Source organism: Triticum aestivum, chromosome 7A (genome assembly GCF_018294505.1).
Source record: "Triticum aestivum cultivar Chinese Spring chromosome 7A, IWGSC CS RefSeq v2.1, whole genome shotgun sequence".
In the NCBI taxonomy this organism is placed as follows: domain Eukaryota; kingdom Viridiplantae; phylum Streptophyta; class Magnoliopsida; order Poales; family Poaceae; genus Triticum; species Triticum aestivum.
In genome coordinates, this window is record NC_057812.1 from 360,693,618 (window position 1) to 360,712,202 (window position 18,585).

Sequence of the window (18,585 nt, forward strand, 5' to 3'; positions counted from 1 at the left end):
AGTGTACATGCAACATGGAATTGGAACGTAATTATTTCTTGCCATTCAATAGTATTACTAATGCTTATTTGTTGTCATGCACAGAGACAATTTGCGCATAGTCAGGTTAGGGGATGCTACCCGTCCTTCACGGCGCAGTTCGATAGTTTGCACGAGGATCAAGTTATCTGGGAGCCATACTCGGCTCAGGCTATATCATCGAGGTACCCAGTTGGGATTTCTGGATTATGCACTAGAGATCGGCACTTTTGGATGACCAAGGCCAAGTTGGTGTTCGATGTGACGGTTGAGGAGATGTCTCTTCATAGGGTGATGAGACAGTTCGGTCTATATCAAGAGCCTGAGATTCCAGATATTCCACACTTGCCAGACCACGTGCACAAGTAAGTACTAATACTATTTTAGTTGTCAGCTTTACATTCATAATATACCTAATCATGTATCGCGCATGTCAATATCAGGGACAGTCGCCTAGGAGGAAACAAGTCCATGGATTACTGGCTTAAGAGCATTACCCCTTACGTTGACGAATGGACTACCGCTGCGACAAATATCTGGGGTGAGGTTCGGGCCTTTAACTGGGAAATGTTCGGGTTGTATCTGCAGCGTTACCGGCATACAATGAGGATCTACTTGGTTCCATCAGCTGCTCCTGATCAGATTGAAGCCCCTCTCACCAGCGATATGTACCCAACTGCCTCTGTTGTGGGAACCAGACACCACGCGGTAAATGCCTTGGTTCTTATATGTTGAGTCTTTTGTTAATCTGGACATTCCTGGGTCTATTCGTGGTGTCTATCATACAACGAGGATATAATTGGTTAACTCTTCATCTACAGGGTGACTTGACAGTACAGGCGCGAGAGGAGGTTTCCGCTTTAATGCGGCGCTTTCAGAGGGGAGAAACTATCCCACCGCGAGAGGGCGTCTCATGGTTGAGGCGTCTTGATGACAAGCTACGCGGGATTTACGCAGCTGTTACGTGTAGACGGTCTTCGGATGTTGCACTTCCTCCTCCAGCACATCGTCCGCCACGTCCCTCTGTACAGCATTCAGAACCACGACCCTCTGTGCACCGTTCACAACCACGACCTTCTGCGCACCGTGAAGAACCTCTTCCTTCACAGCCAGGGAGCTCTTCCTGGCATGAGCCACCTCCTTCACAGCCAGGGAGCTCTTCCTGGCATGAGCCACCTCCTTCACAGCTAGGGAGCGCTTACTGGCATCAGCAGATGGAACTAGGTAACCCTACTCACTACATTCTTTTCAACAGAGTAGTAATCGTTCATGCATTTGTATCAATTTTACATGTTTTACTTTACCGCAGGCGGCAACCAGTCGCAACCGTTCATGCATTCAGAGCAGTCACCCATCCTTAGTGGTGGTGCTGATTACTTTGAGGGCGACCGCGAGGATGATGACCATGCTACAAACATTTATGGCTTCTCGCAGACAGTGTTTCACACTCCACCACCACCACCGACGCAGGAGACACAGACCGTGACAGACGAGGTTAACTATGGTCGTGGTTATCGCGAGCCTCGTCCACCGCCTCAGCGCTTATCGCCTTCCGGTCCTCGCCCGAGGAAGACCCAGACTCGTCGCCGTCCCCCGCAGTGATATGCTTATCTATCTATGTATGACTCATTATCTATGTTAGTTTCAGACTATTCGCATATGTGTGTCAGTATTTATGTATGAGACATGCTTCATGTATGTGTTACTATCGCACTTCCTTCTATCTGATCAGGAGACATATATTGTTTTATGTATGCGAGAGACATATTACTATTAATTCGCATTCTTATTCCAGTTGAACTTGTGCAATACATCTTACATACTACAAAATGAAATTCAGATAGAACATAATGCCCTACAATAATACAATACAAACTAATAATGCAAATACATCTGAATGAAACGGTACAACTGGAATACATCTTACATACTACATGAAGTCATCATCGTCATCCTCCGTTGATGCAGCCTTCTTGCCCTTCGACGATGCGGTCCTCTTGCCCTCCGTCGATGCAGAACTCTTGCCCTTGCTGGATGCAGAACTCTTGCCCTTCGAGGATGCAGAAGTCTTGCCTTTGGACAATGCAGAACTCTTGCCCTTCGACGATGCAGAACCCGGAAGCGGCGACATGAAGATATCTTCGTCGTCCTCGCTCTCCTCAGTCCATAAAAATGTATTCTTTGCTGCAGTCCTTCTGAAAGTTTCACTCTTCGGCTCCACTACCTTCTTCCACCTTTCATGCAACCTAAGAAGTTCTTGACGTACCTCCTCATAGGTCCTTTCAGGCCACCCAGACCTACGTAATTGGTGAGCCAACTCATTCATTATGGTGTCACTACTGATGAGTTCGTCCCATGGAACTATCCTATTGTCCATCCTAAAATCGGTAACTAGACTCAGAAGAGTGCTGCTCATCCCAGGGTGAAAACTACGATCGAACGGATAATGGGACATCTCGACTACACTACACTGGAATGCTTATCCACCTTCGGCTGAAGGGGGTTTTATAGATACAGAGGAGAAACTGGCGGGAAAGAATAACTGCGTTATGGCGGGAAAGGGTTGGCGGGGAAATAAGGCGGGAAGGGATTGGCGGGAAAATAAGGCGGGAAGGGATTGTCGGGACACGGGTGGCGGGAACATATGGCGGGAAGGGGTTGGCGAGAAACGAGTGGCGGGAAGGGGTTGGCGGGAAACGGGTGGCGAGAAAATACATTTCAGCATGAGCCATGCAACTTCGGCCTACACGAGACCGAAGTAGTACTTTTCGGCCTAGACTTGACCAAAAAGTCTACTTCGGCCAAGAGTTGACCGAAAACTATCTTTTCGGCCAGGTGCCCCACTTTTCGGTCAAGTGTTGGCCGAAAACCCTACTTCGGCCTAACTGTGGCCGAAAACTACTACTTCGGCCAGAAGATGGCCGACGGGCTACTAGTTTTGGTTTTTTTGCATTACGTCCTATAGTTTCCGAAAATGCTATAAAATATATCATAGTTTTGAAAAAAAATCCTATAAATAGGACCCTTCACCACTACATCATACAACAACAAACACCATGGATCTACTTCTGCTACTCACCTGGCTTCTTGTGGTGAGTGCAAAAATCATGTTCTAATTGGATGGTTTCTTTCCATGCAACAGATATGCGCACAAACTGCTTTCATGTGTAGTTAGTTAGTTAATTAATTAGCTTGGGCGTGTGTGTGTATTTGCCACAGATTGCTTACCAATTATGCTCGTTCTTATGCACATAGGTCACTGGAGGAGAGGGAATCTCGCTTGCAAATTTTGCCGATGCGGCCACGACGGTGATGCTTAACTCTGTGGAGATACCAAAGGTGTAATGGTAGTGGGGCTTCTTGGAATCCCAATGCCTCCACCTATCATCAATCTGCTGTTAACCCAGCAAAACGGTCTCTCTCTCTCTCTCTCCATAACAGTCTACGATCCCACCTTGGTTACCTCATTTAAGTAATTTTGATAATCAGTGGTACAACTTACCCTCCTTGATACGTACAAATCTTCTATTATATAATTAAAACAAGAGGCAAACAAGCCATTATATTGATCCACATAGATTAAATTATCTTGACCACTAATTTTAGATATCAAGGGCTGAGATTAAAAGATGTAAACGTTACATACAAATATTGTTACGTAGAAACAATTGGACCTGTCACATCCAAATATTGTTACGTAGAAACAATTGGACCTGTCACATCCAAAAATAAAGTTGTGTGCATCTAATGTCCTATCACGTATATGGTTCTGCAATGAGAAAGTGCAACCACACCGTGCATAAGGAGGACACCTAGAAGTCGCAATGCCAACATCATGTACGTGCTACACTAAAAAGAGAAAACATCAGGCACGTATTCTGTACATGGAAAAAGGGAACAACCAATTCCGGTTTGGATTCAATTTTTCTTTTACAATAGGAGAGAAGAAAAGAGGCACGCTACACATACCAAATAATCTCACGTACGTGCTTTTAGAAAAAAACAATCTCATGTCCGTACATAACTAGAGAAAAGTTTTATAAAATAGAAAAAAAGCATAACAAGATACTAGGAAACAAAAAAGAAATAGGCATTATTTTCAAAGAAAAAAAGAAATAGGCACTCCCTGAAAAAAGGCACGCTACACATATTTAAACAATCTCCCGTATATGTACATCTTGACCACTAATTTTAGATATCAAGGGCTGAGATTAAAAGATATAAACGTTACATACAAATATTGTTACGTAGAAACAATTGGACCTGTCACATCCAAATATTGTTACTCCCTCCGTTCGAAATTACTTGTCGCAGAAGTGGATGTATCTAGACATATTTTAGTTCTACATACATCCATTTCCGAGACAAGTAATTCCGAACGGAGGGAGTACGTAGAAACAATTGGACCTGTCACATCCAAAAATAAAGTTGTGTGCATCTAATGTCCTATCACGTATATGGTTCTACGATGAGAAAGTGCAACCACACTGTGCATAAGGAGGACACTTAGAAGTAGCAATGCCAACATCATGTACTTGCTACACTAAAAAGAGAAAACATCAGGCACGTGTTCTGTACATGGAAAAAGGGAACATCCAATTCTGGTTTGGATTCGTTTTTTCTTTTACAATAGGAGAGAAGAAAAGAGGCACGCTACACATACCAAATAATTTCACGTACGTGCTTTCAGAAAAAAACAATCTCATGTCCATACATAACTAGAGAAAAGTTTTATAAAATAGAAAAAAAGCATAACGAGAGAATAGGAAACAAAAAAGAAATAGGCACTATTTTCAAAGAAAAAAAGAAATAGGCACTGCCTAAAAAAAGGCACGCTACACATATTTAAACAATCTCACATATGTGTACATGACTAGAGGAAGACTTAAAAAACATAGCAACCGGAAAGCAGTCCGGTTTGTACAGAAAGACTATTACACCAATAAAACTAATGTATTATTGTAAGATATGGTCACATGAAGCAACCTCTCAAAAAAAATCAGGCGCATTTTTGATTCATCTCATTGTGTACGCTAATATCGCTGATGATTTTAGCAAAAAAGAAATCTCCGGGCAGCAAATAAGTCATCACGTTAATCCACATAGGTTAAAAATATTTGATGCGTTGATCTGAATTAAAAGGGCTAAACTAAAAAAAATTAAGAGTTACATACAACAATATAGAGGTGCATACATATGTTTTGTTGACACGCTCGACACATGAATTGGTGTCCGACAAGAGTTATAATTAGTGCAAGTAAAAAATGGAATTACAAGTGTGGAAAGAATTACAAGTGCACCATATAGAGCGACCAAATCACACACGTTAAAAAGAACGAGAGTCCAGGTCCGGGTTGGAGACGTTGAAAAAAGCACGGCCCAAGATGCATGCGTTGAAAAAAAAGTCTGGGCTGATTGCACATGCTGATGACGTGTTTCTCAAGAAAAAGAACACATACTGCTGACGTCATAGACTAATGCAAATCGTGATGTGCTAGGACATCTATTTTTTTTGCGAAGAAGAACTACCTATCCGTGTCCGTGAAATTCTCACGTCTATACGCATATATAGGGCAGTTCTTTTTTTTAAATACACATCCCAAATATGACAATATTAAAGCAACAATTCGTATTCAATATATTGTCTTCACGAATCAAATCGGATAATGTGTTGCGAGGAAGGAAGTGCTGGAAAACAACACCACACATAATATTGTATATTAAATCTAGCCGCGCAAATGCGCGGGTCACACCGCTAGTTCTTTATAATAACTCTTAGTTTACAATTTGCAAACATAAATCAAGATAATATATGTTGATCTTTTGTTCTAATGAATGATAAAAGTTAGCTTAAAGGATAAATTAACTTTTTCTCTACCACGTGAACTTTGAACTTTGCCGGCGTTCATCCCCTTTTTTGTGGTACGTTTCTCTTGGCCTCGGTCTTGATCGTCCCCTCGTCTAGTTTTGTGATTCTCGTAGTAGTTGTTGTTGTTTTTGCTTGTGTATTTTTTCCATAGACAGGCGATTTTATCTCGATTTGAAGTCGATACTCGTGTGTGCTCTGTAGGCAGAGCAAGGTGGATCTAGGGTTTTGTTAGATTTTGCCGATTTTGTTGCTTATATATGTCACTTCGTCCTTGTGCTGCAGGCAAACGCCATGTCTTCCCTGAGCAGAGTGGGAGGAGGAGTTCAGGGCGCCATGTCTTCCCCGAGCAGAGTGGGAGGAGGATTTCAGGGTATGTGGAGTTCTTATTTTTGCCTTTGTTTATTTTGTCTGATGTTTATCTAGTTTCCTAATTCATCCTTCATATTTGTTTATGCTCTGGTAGTTGTCAGTGTTCGTTTGCATTATTTTGTCATGTGATGTTTTGTAATTATTGTTTTTGGTTTTTTTAATCATGTAGGTGATTGCAGTGCTCATAATGATACACCAATTGGCTCTCGTTGTGCTGGTGGTAAGGATCATGGTGGCGAGGGAGGACATCAAGTGAATTCGTCGATTGAATCTTCTCCCATAAGTGTGGCCCCTCCTTATGGTATGTGAATGCTTTTGTTTATTTTGTGTATGTTGGTTACTTGATGTTGTACAAATTGTTGTTGCCTTGTTGTATCTAGTCCGGCATTTTGTTGGGAACAAATGTGAAGTTAGTGTATGCACCACTGTATTTATTTGTATATGTGAACTCCACTATATGTATGTGTGAACTGCATTGTTGTTTTAATCAAGTTTTTTGTACAATGCATTAATTTTTATTTTTAGCTTATGATTGGAGCACTGCATTTATATGTCTAAGTGTACCGCATTTGTTCTTTTTGTGCACTTTTAACGACCATAGTCAAACTTTATTTTGACGCAGTGTCTGTTTTCCATGCTGGGGCACGTGGGTTTGAGGAGGTTACTCAATTGATTGAACATTATTTTGCAGAGGGTAATGTTGGTGTGAGCTTTGACCAAAGACGTCCCGTCTTGTCTAAAACACATTCACAGACTGTTGATGGTACAGAGGAAGTTACACAGGATTGGATGGTCTCGGAACAGCTTCATGTATACGAGTTGATGCAAAGAAAGAATAAGTTGAGGTTTGAAAGTGACTCAAAAGAGTTTGTAGAGAAGGAGAAGCAGAGGAGAGCTGCAGATGGTGCCAAGGGTGCCAAATTTGCCAAGTTGAAGCAACCTACTTTGCAGAAGAAGAGGCTGAGTACTGTTGCCGAGGAAGGTGGTACACGTCGGCGGAGTCCACACATTGCTGGCATGAACAAGAATCTTGACAAGAGAACTGCTGAAGCTGGTGGAAAGGATCCTCAGCGCAAGCGACTACATGTCACTGAAGGTCCCAACTCTGATGATGATGACTTTGTGCTTGCTGATTTTGTGAGGGATGTTCATACTGGTAGACGCAAAGACTGTGGTTCATCTAAGAGTCTACCCAAGCGTGCCCATGATGATATCAATGAAGATGTTGGTGCTGACTCCGACGAGGAGGTGGATGTTGTTCCAAAGGTTTGTTGAAGTGGACAACATTTGTTTCTTTCATTGTTATTCTATCTGTCTTTTTATGGCTAATCTCCTAATGTGGACTGCATTTCCCTCTACACAGAGGAAGAAGTCTAGTAAGAGCAATGCAACTGAAGATGATGTTGAGGGTGATGATTCTCGATTTAAAAAGACCTTACATTTGTCGCTTCCCACTGTTTGCAAGGCTGCTGCTTTGTTGAAAGAGGCACACTGTAGTCGTGCTCGGGATGCTGGATTAGGTGTTGTCTTTGAACTAACAGTAAAGAAAAATGTGCCGCGCATTCTTATGTGCTATCTGATGGGAGTGATTGGCCCTGCCACCATGATAATTGACTTTGGGAATGGCAGGGTTCTTCAAATCAATCGTGATGCAGTTCATCACATTTTTGATTTACCTATGGGACGTCACACTGCACCCACGCCTGCTGCCAGCGGCCATTATGACTCATTGACTGCCCTCAAGAATGAGCTTGTGTTTGACCGTTCAAAAAGTATAGGTGTCAAGGACTTGCTTGAGAAGTTGAAGGTGTTGGTGGAGGAAGATGATCATGTGACTGTTGATCTTGATGTGAAGGTGTTCTTCCTGATACTTTACCAGAATTTGGTGTGCCCCGGGCCTACAGTTCGTTTGGGTAGAGTTGCCGCAATGGTAGAGAACATGGATTATGCACCTATGGCGCAGATGGACTTTTGCCAGCTTGTTGTTGATGAGTTGCAGGCAGCTATGGTCAGGTGCCAAACAGAAGGGAGCAAGAAAAATTGTGCAGAGGGTTGTGCCATTGTCCCCCTGATTATGTATCTTGATTGCTTGAAGCTTCGCAAATTTTCAGTTATGCACATGTTGACGCCACGTGCGTCATACCTGACGACCAAGGACCTGATGAAGTTATACAATGAGGATGTGCTTGTCAAGGGAAAGATTTACTTGGAAACTTACAAATTTGGGAAGCTGCCGGTTAGTGCATCTGAGTTTTTAATATCAGATTTTTTTAAAAGGTGCAGTCATTATAAATCTGAACTTTGTAGTACTCACATGTGTACTTCTCTTTGTTTCTTGTCTTTTTTGCAGTGGATGGCATCAGGTGATATTGTGTACAACCGTCCAGCTGCAGTTGTATGTGGCAGCTCTGATGTGGGGCCTATCACTCATGCTAGGTTTTATGAGCCTATATGTAGCCAGCTTCCTACCTGTGATGACGAGGTGCCGCGTACTCGTGGTTTCATGGCTCGACAGATGTTTGATAATAGAAGCTCTTCTAAACAGACATTTGTTGGTGGCAAAAAACATAAGGAGATTGATGAGCTTCTTCTGAAGGTTTTGAAGTTGATTGAAGATTTGTCAACCTCTGGTGACAGGTTGAGGACAGTTGCTGGTTTTTCCCTATTGGCCATGGCCCACGAGATGAAGATATTTTTGCTGCTCACAATTTTTATTGTGGCGTGATTGAAAGCCTGAAGATTGCAGTGATGAATGTTCGGTCTTCGTATGCTCAGTTGAGACATTCACAGGAGGAAAAATGCAGTCAGTATGAGAAGGATGCTAGGCATATTTTGGAAGAAATGAACTGTCAGGACGCTGGCATTGGCGCTGATAATGTTTGTTCTAGGTTTTTTGTGGCTTTGAACCTCTTTTGTGTATTATGTGGACTGCTCCTCACTATTTTTGTTTTTTGTGATAGACTGGGGTGGAATCATCTGGTGTCCATGGATCTAGGGACGATGGAATTGGTCAGGTACAAGTACAAGTACTTCTGCCATGTCCGCCTCTTCTTGACTTGCATTTGTTGCTTTCCATTTTATTGTATTTTTTGTGTACTTCACTTGTAAAGAGTGTACTGCTTGTGCATAGTTGAAGTTCTTTCTTTCTTGGTCGTTACCATCTTATTTTTGTTTTTGGTTTGTTCTATGCCCGTAGACTGGTGTTGCTGCTTGTGATGTGCACAAAGAGTCCTACGATGGCTCTGGGAGGATGAGGTCTTGGCTGATGCATCGTCCCCTCCGGATGTTGTAGCTGATAAGGTATAGTTGTATTACGTTTTCTGTTAGTGGGTTGTGATGTAATTTTTTGTTGTTGTTATAAACTTTAATGTACGTTTTTATGTTCACTCATGTATTTTCATTTACATATGTGAGCTGCAATAGTTTGACATGTGTGAGCTTCAGTCTTGACAGAAGTGAACTACAGTTCTTTTCGCATGCGTGTTCCGTATTACATATGTAAGCTTCAGTATATAACATAACTGAACTGCAGCGTTTGACAAAGTGAACTGCAGTTCTTTTTACGTATATGTGGGTTGCAGTTGTAGTTGTTTTGACACATGTGGGTTGCAGTTGTTTTGCATATGTGGACTGCAGTTGTTCTGCGTATGTTGTCAGCAGTCTTTGACATAAGTGTCTTCTATGTTGTTGTGTTAATTATCCCCACGCTCATTTGTGTTATTGTGTTCTTTTAAACTTTCCACAGCCTGGAGAAGAAAATGTAGAAGTTCATGTTGATCTGAATCAGGGGGGTTGTGCTGTTGATGGTGGTGGCAATGTTGATGCTTCTGCATCGGTTGCCCTTGACTGTGCAGACCCTTCTGTAGCTCAAGAATCCAATGGTGCTGTTTCCCCTAGTCGGCATGAAGATTCTGATTTTGGCATTGAAAAGCCGCTGGAGAATGTCGTTCCTGCTGTTAGTGTCGCTGCTTCCCCTGTTTGTCTGGCGGGCAACGATGTTCCTGAAGTATCGGGAGTGGAGCCTCACGTAGCTGAAGTATCTAAGGACGTTGCGGTTGACCATACTGTTGTAAATCCAGAGAATGCTGATGTTGCTGCAGAAGGGCAGTCCAGTGAGGTTGTGGTGGATTCGTCGCAACCTAGCCAAGAAAATGTTTTGGTCAGCTCTGAAGAACAACATCATGAAGACTTTGACATTGAAGGCAAGAGTTTTGTTTTGAACAGTGCAGTTGAAGTTTTTCTCATTCATTTTGTTTAATTACTATGGTAGATGTATTAGATGTTTAATGATAAGTGAAACTTTGATCTTTTGTTGATGATTTTCAAAATAGCTAGCAGAATTTCCTTACCTTAATATTTGAACTTCATTCTTTGGATAAGTGAACTTCATCTTTTTATTACAGATGACGAATTCCTGTTGTGACACCATCGAGCATTGATCCAGCTCTTCTAAAAATATACAATGAGTTGTATGCTGCTGTTACAAGGGTTTAGAAGGACAAGGAGAAGGAGTATGGTTTTGTTCATATGCATTTTCTAATTTTGGTATTTTACCTTTTTTCTTTGTTATTATTTTTTTAGTATCTTATGTTTCAGTTTTTCGTAAAAAATTCAGGGACATGATTGCTTTTAAAACTGAGATGGCTGATATTACCATTGGCGAAGTTGGTCAATCTTTTTGGGATAAAGGGATGCTCACTACAAGCCTTGTAGATCTTGGGGTTTCTTTGATTGTAGATAAGTTTAAGGGATCTCTGACAATGGTTGCCCCGTACCATATTTGTGTAAGAATGCAGAAATTTCTGTTTTATTTTTTGATTTTCTTTTCTGATATCGTGCGACGACCTGTTTTTGTTTGAGCACTATTTGATTTTTGGTTTTGTTTTGGCAGACAAATATTTGGAATGGCGGTACTGTAGGCAGGAATGTTAAAATGATGTTCTCTTCAAAAGCCAAGGAGCATGTTGATAAAAAGGATATGGTGAGTAACGTTTTTATGTGTCGAAAACTATATTTTGTGTGTTTGTTTTTATAGTGTTCTGTTTCTTCTTCTTATAATAATTTCATTTACTTTTCGTTCTTCGAACAGGTCCTTTTTGCAACCTTTGATCTGCCAGAGATGAGGGATGGCGTTGGTCATTATTGTGTATTTGCAATAAATGTGAAAGAAAGGCGGTTTGAATTTCTTGACTCGCTCAATAAACGTGGCAGCCCTGATGCAATCAGGGTTTTTAGGAGGATGGTTAAAAATATTAAGCGTGCATGGAAAGAAGGAATCTCAAGTTCTGATGAGTCGCTAAATCCTCCTACACTTGATGGATTTATGTTGAAACATGTCATTGTCCCAATGCAGCCAAATGAGTGTGTTTCGTACTGCCCCTCTCCACCATACTGCTCAAGTTTTTTATTTCATTTTGTGAAACCGATGTTTTTTATTCTTTTATTGCAGGCATGATTGTGGATTCTATATGTTTCAATTCTTGCAGACTTGGGATGGTGTTCGAGTTGCTCAGTTTGGGGTGGAGCACATTGACTACATCAGAAAGGCCATGCTCTATAGTTGGCTCACATCGAGAAAGTGTTGCCTTGATTTAGCATCACTTTTAATTTTGGCAGATAAAGGTTGTTTTAGTTAACTTCTTTATCCTCCCTTATTTATTTTTTTGTCTACAGCTTGCTTCCGTTTCTTACGGGATTTTTTACTAGTTTGTTTAGTTAAGTGTGTGATTTAGAATGGATATGAATATTTTTTGTTGTGTTAGTGAGCTGTATTTATTTTTGGGGCAAGTGAGCTGCATTGTTCTTTATAAGTGGGCTGCATTGTTTTATACAATTGTTCTGCATTGCTGTAGACACTACAAAAAAAGGACACATCCCTGACATTTTGGGCCGAACGAATTTTTTTCCTGTCATACATATGACACTTCTATGATGATAATTGTGAAAAAACCCGGTATCATCATAGATGTGGTGGGCTCCTACTTCTATGACAAAAAATCATGACAGAAAATGGGCTTTTCATCCTGGGCGGGCCGGAGACGCAGCTGCATGACATTCTTTGGGCCGTCCATGACAGAAAAAACCATGGTAGAAGCGAGGGGGATGAAAATTTCGGGGAGTTCCCGGTTATGGTGGGAGGTCGGGGGCCGAGCGATGCGCGTTTCTCTCGTACACGTACACGCGTGTGTGTGCGAGGCGTTGGCTCTAACTGAACCCGAGCGAGGCGTTGGGCTCTAACTGAACCCGAGCGATTGCACTGCAGGCTACGCGTTACTGAACCCGAGCGATTGATCGATGGCTGTTAACTGAACCCGATCGAGCGGTTCCTTCACTACTGCTGCTAACTGAAGCCGATCGATTGGATGAATAGTGAGCGTTGCGGGCGGGGGGGGGGGGGTGGGGGGTGGTGGGTGGGGGGGGGGGCGGTGGGGGGGGGGGGTGGATGAACAGTGAGCGTGTCAGGACCCCGATTCCAAGTCACATCGATCTAGCCGGTAACACCTCATATCAAATTGCGGCCTCACGCACGGTATCCCCATGGGTGTCGCCTTACCATGGCCCGAGACCGTTTGTGCCTTTTGGCTCACGTATATAATAGTGTCGCTAGCATCCATATGACGGAGAACCCGGGCCGACATGGCTAGTCGTGAACCCAAAGCGGCACAGACTATGGAGACAGACATACATGAATCACATCGAGCATGTCGGTCATCCGCGAGTGAATCCGGGCTGTAGCACTGGGCTAACAGGACTCTGGGGAACCCGGGCTGTAGCAGGCTAGGCAGGACTCCGGATGTCACCGCGTGACATTTCCCCGAAGGGACAAACATAGGAACGAAGTGAAACACATGCCGGCCAGTCAAGTGTCCTGAGCAGTAGTGCTGGGCTAGCAGGACTCCGGTGAACCGGGCTGTAGCGGACTACTATGGCTCGAGGAACACTAGACTACATTTCCCCATAAGAAAGGCTGCCAAGGATAAACAACTAGATTGTCGGATCCCACACATACCAAGCATTTCAATCATACACACAACATGCTCGATATGTGCAAATACAACATGGCATCACAACAAAACTCTACAACTCAAGTACTTTATTTAAAGGCTCCAGAGAGCCATACATAACAAGTTCATACAGGTAGGGGTCACATGACCCGACACTCAAGTCATACAAACATACAAGCACATGCGGAAGCAAATAGTCTGAGTACAGACACTAGAAAGAAAGAAGGCTTCTCGAAGCCTGTCTATCTACATAGGGCCCTCCGTGGCCAGGATCACCACCTGGGTGGCAAGTCTCTCATCGACGTCGAGATCTACATAAAACCCATCGGAGGGGGTGGTGTTGTCGTCTAAAAATAGTAATTAAGCAAACATGAGTACAAAGGTACTCAGCAAATCTTACATCAGAACCTACTATACATGCTCATTCTCAAGAAGGTGGTGGAGTTATTGCAGCAAGCCAGCTTTGACTCTTGGCTAAGCTATCCTACGGGACACCACTAGTAAAATAGTTTTCGCACATGAGTTATTGCCTGTTACCGGTTGTACCGGTGCTCATAGAGGTTGTACCGCTCGTATGTTGTTCTGTACATAACGGGTAGATTCGTGGGGACCTATTTAAGGGGGTCTTCTTCCCCAATGGTTCCCCATCTCTTGAGCTTGTTTTTGCCCCCATTGTTGACCTTTTTTGAGCTTGCTAACTCTCAATCCCTCCATGGATTCTTGCTAGTTTTTGAGGGAAAAGAGAGAGGAGATCTAGATCCACATTTCCACCAATCACTTTCTCCTCTATGCGAGGGGAACCCCTTGGATCTAGATCTTGGAGTTCTTGGTGTTCTCCTTCTTGTTCTTCCTCTCATTTTCCTCCCTAGCATTAGTTGCTCCGGTGGGATTTGAGAGAGAAGGACTTGGGCACTCCGTGTGCCCTTGCCTTGCATTTGGTGCATCGGTTTGAGTTCTCCACGGTGATACGTGGAAGTGAAGTTTGAGAAGCTTATTACTCTTGGGTGTTTGGGCATCCTAGAGCTTGTTCCTCTTGGGTGCCTTGGCGCCCTAGACGGTTGGTGTTGTTCGGAGCCCAATCATTGTGGTGTAAAGCTCCGGGCAAGCGTCGGGGTCTCCAATTAGGTTGTGGAGACCGCCCCGAGCAATTTTGACGGGTATCGGTGACCGCCCCCAAGGGTTGCCAAAGTGTACGGGTTCGGTGACCGCCCCCAAGGGTTGCTATTTGTACGGGTTCTGTGACCGCCCTCAAGGGTCCCTTACTGGAATCACGGCATCTTGCATTGTGCGAGGGCGTGAGGAGATTACGGTGGCCCTAGTGGCTTCTTGGGGAGCATTGTGCCTCCACACCGCTCCAAACGGAGATTAGCATCCACAAGGGTGTGAACTTCGGGATACATCGTCGTCTCCGCGTGCCTCAATTATCTCTTACCCGAGCCCTTTACTTATGCACTTTACTTTGTGATAGCCATATTGTTCTTTGTCATATATCTTGCTATCACATAATTGCTTATCTTGCTTAGCATAAGTTGTTGGTACACATAGGTGAGCCTAGTTGTTTTAGGTTTTGTGCTTGACAAATTAACCGCTAGGTTTATTCCGCATTTGTTCAAGCCTAAACGTAATTATTTTAAAACGCCTATTCACCCCCCCTCTAGGCGACATCCACGATCTTTCACTCGCTAAGCCAAGGAAGCTCCGAACTTGCTTGACCGTCTCAGGTGGAGTCCAATCAAGGACGGCTTGAACTCGCTCGGGATTGATAGCAATACCCTCACCAGAGATTACATGGCCTAGATAGGTCATTTCTGGCAACCAAAATTCACACTTGGAGAAATTGGCATAAAGGCGATGCTCTCGAAGTTTCGTCAATACCAGCCTTAGATGTGCGGCATGTTCCTCTTCATTCTTGGAGTAGATGAGTATGTCTCGAGGTATACTACGACGAATTTATCCAAATACTCCATGAAGACCGAGTTCATTAACCGAGAGAAGGTGGCTGGGGCATTGGTTAGACCGAAGGACATAACAGTGTACTCGTATTGGCCATAACGAGTAAGAAAGGCCGTTTTGGGAATGTCCTCGTTTCTGATTTTGATTTGATGGTAGCCCAACCTCAAATCCATCTTGGAAAAGACTAAGGATCCAGCGAGCTGGTCATACAAATCGTTGATCCTGGGAAGCAGATACTTGTTCTCGATAGTGACCAAGTTGACATGTCGGTAATCTACAACCATCCGATCCGTTCCATCCTTCTTTTTGACGAAGAGGACGGGGCAAGCACAAGGAGAGGAACTAGGACGGATGAAACCCTTTTTCAAGGACTCATCGAGTTGGTTCTTAAGCTCGGCTAGTTCTAAGGGTGCCATCTTATAGGGTCTTCTAGAAATTGGAACGGTTCCTAGAACAAGGTCTATCATAAACTCGACATCCCTGTCAGGTGGAACACCTAGCAGTTCTTCTGGAAAGACATCCGGAAAGTCCCAGACTACCGGAATATCTTCAAGGTCTGGAAGGGGGTTGGCATTTAGTGAGTAAAGCTGGCGCTTGGCCACTCGAGTTAAGACATTGACTGTCTTGCCCAATGGGTGAGTAAGTTGAACGGTTCTAGTGGCACAATCAATCTTAGCGTAATGAGCTGACATCCAGTCCATAGCCAAGATGATGTTTATGTCCGAGGACTTGAGAGCTATTAAGGATGCAAGGAAGACAAGTCTATCGACAAGAATTTCGTTCCCATGGCTTACTCTAGAAGTTTGCCATTTGGAACCCGGAGTTTGAATTACCATGGAAATGGGCATGTCATAGAATGTTGTGTTATGCAATCGAGCATAGCTCTCAGATATGAATGAATGAGATGCTCCAGTATTGAAAAGAACAGATGCCGGGTGGCAATTAACAAGGAGCGTACCAAGGACGACGTTAGGATCCTCATGAGCCTCCTCGGCTAAGACATAGTTGACATGGCCACGTGCAGTGGTGACCGGCTTGGCGTAGAATGCCTTTCCCGCTGGCTTACCACGACCAATGGACTTTCCAAACTGATTGGGGTTGTTGTTCTGGGGACACTCTCGACTATAGTGACCCGGCTATCCACACTTGAAACATGTCACAACATTGGGGCGTGGAGCAGCATTAGCAGCGGGGCCACCATAGGGCTTGGGCGGTGCAAACTGCTGGTTGGGACGAGGCGCCTCAAAGGATGGCCTCGGAATGAACCTGGGTGGCAGTGCCGTGCTTGGAATCCACACCCGACGCTTCTGAGATCCACAGCTGGATGAAGAGCCAAAATCATGAGAGTGCTTGCATGAAGCGTCATAGTCAGACTAGCCTGTCTCAGCACTGATGGCTTTATTGACCAACTTCTGAAAGGAGGTGCACTCGTGCAGACGAAGATCGCGGCGAAGCTCAGGGCTAAGTCCCTCGCGGAACCTTGCCTGCTTCTTAGCGTCGATGGATACCTCTTTAGGAGCATATCGTGCCAGATTCCCAAATTCACGACTATATGCATCCATAGTCAGTCTTCCTTGGGTGAAATTGCAGAACTCTTCCCTCTTGCGATCTATGAGACCTTCCAGGATGTGATGCTCATGGAAAGCCTCACTGAATTCAGCCCAAGTAGTGATTTGGCCGACCGGGCGCATAGCTTCAAAATTTTCCCACCAAAGGCTAGCAGGGCCTTTAAGGTGATAGGCAGCATAAGTAACCTTATCAGCTTCGGCTACGTTGGCAGAACGTAGCTTGTGGGTGATGCTGCGAAGCCAGTCATCCGCGTCGAGGGGCTCGACGGAATGGTTAAACTTTGGTGGGTACAACTTGATGAAGTCATTGATTGACACCAAGTCATTTCGCTGATGGCGTGCAGTGTTCTGCTCAATCCGCTCCAGCAAGCGGTTAGTCTCACGCTTGTTTCTTTCTGCCTCCAGCATCACTTCGTCCAGAGAAGGCGGGTGAGGTAGATTTTCACGCCTAACTGCACTGGCTTCCCCCTGCTCTGGGGCAATAGGGTTGCTGCTGGTGTTGACCATCCTAGGAGAAAACAAGACAACGGTTTAGATAAGGATGGCACAACTTAGCAAGGAAGTGCATAATGTAATGGATAACACGGAATGCAGAGATGTTCATCCGTATGACATGGTAATATAGAACCGCCATATATATAGCAACGGTCATACACACCATACATAGTTTAGTACAAGCCCAGGCTACAGTACAACTATGATGAAAGACGTTACATCTCATCGGAGGCATTCCAAGCTCCTATACATTATTTTTCTACACCTCCGGAATTGATTACACACTAAGTCATATTCCACAAGTCATGTAGGATAGTGGAGATACAACTATTACAATACTAGTGATACTACTACTAACTCACACAGCTCCGTAGTAGTCCTCATAGGAGTCACCTCCATAGCCTGGAAGTTCAACGTGATCATCCGGGAACAAACGGTCCTGAGGAGCTTGTGGACCATAGGGGCTAGGATGAGGTCTTGGACCAACAAACGGTGGCCTGCGGGGACCATGGGGTGGGGTGATGCCTCCCACATCACGCCAATCCACCATGTCTGGCAGAGCCGATCTCACAGGATACAGATCCCTTGTATCCATACATCCAGCTTGCACAGCAGGTGCAAACCGAGTCAAAGTGGCCCAATGATCAGCACGGGTGTTGAAAAGCTCCGGTCTCAAGGCCCGATTCTCTCAGTCCTTATCCTCGAGTATCTTGGCAGTGGTGCGAGTTAGTGATTCCTCATGTGTGGAGTCAGCATAGATAGCCTGGAGATACCCTTGCGCTCCCGGGAGTGAAGCTGGCATATAACGGAAGTCGGTGTTCCGAAGCAGGCCAGTCCGGACTCGCATGATGGTCATCATGGAATAGGCAGCATCCTGCACAACCATCTCAACAGTAACCCCGAGTCCATAGGAACAGTGGAGGGGCTCGGTAGATCCAAGATAAGAAGGAAATATCCTGACGGTGCAGAAATATTGGCTTTGATTAAAGTCTCGGAATTGCTCTTCAACAGTTTATTCGGGATACGAACGGTAACCCGTCTCAATCATTACTCGGACTAACATAGCAGTATGACCGGGCACATCGAGGCACCGGGTCAGGCGAACACTTGGTTTTGAGCACGAGTGGCCATCTGAAAGCACAACCACAATGCAAAAACATTAGAATTTCTAGTGAAAATTGGACAGCATAACGGCTGTAAATGCTCAGAAAAAGATTTGAGACATCCACAACAGTTTGCAATACCACTCAACAACATCATATCAGGGTTCTGATTCAACTGGCAACATACTAAAAGTAGTAGAAACTGT

General features: G+C 44.1%; 1 protein-coding gene across 1 annotated transcript; it reads left to right on the plus strand.

Moving 5' to 3' along the window:
• Window positions 1–1,132: 1,132 nt before the first annotated feature.
• LOC123154979 (uncharacterized) lies at window positions 1,133–1,774 on the plus strand. Its single transcript, XM_044573562.1, has 2 exons — window positions 1,133–1,242; window positions 1,328–1,774. The coding sequence occupies exons 1-2, from the start codon at window positions 1,233–1,235 to the stop codon at window positions 1,618–1,620; spliced, it is 303 nt and encodes a 100-aa protein (XP_044429497.1). The 5' UTR covers window positions 1,133–1,232; the 3' UTR covers window positions 1,621–1,774.
• The last annotated feature ends 16,811 nt before the right edge of the window (window positions 1,775–18,585 follow it).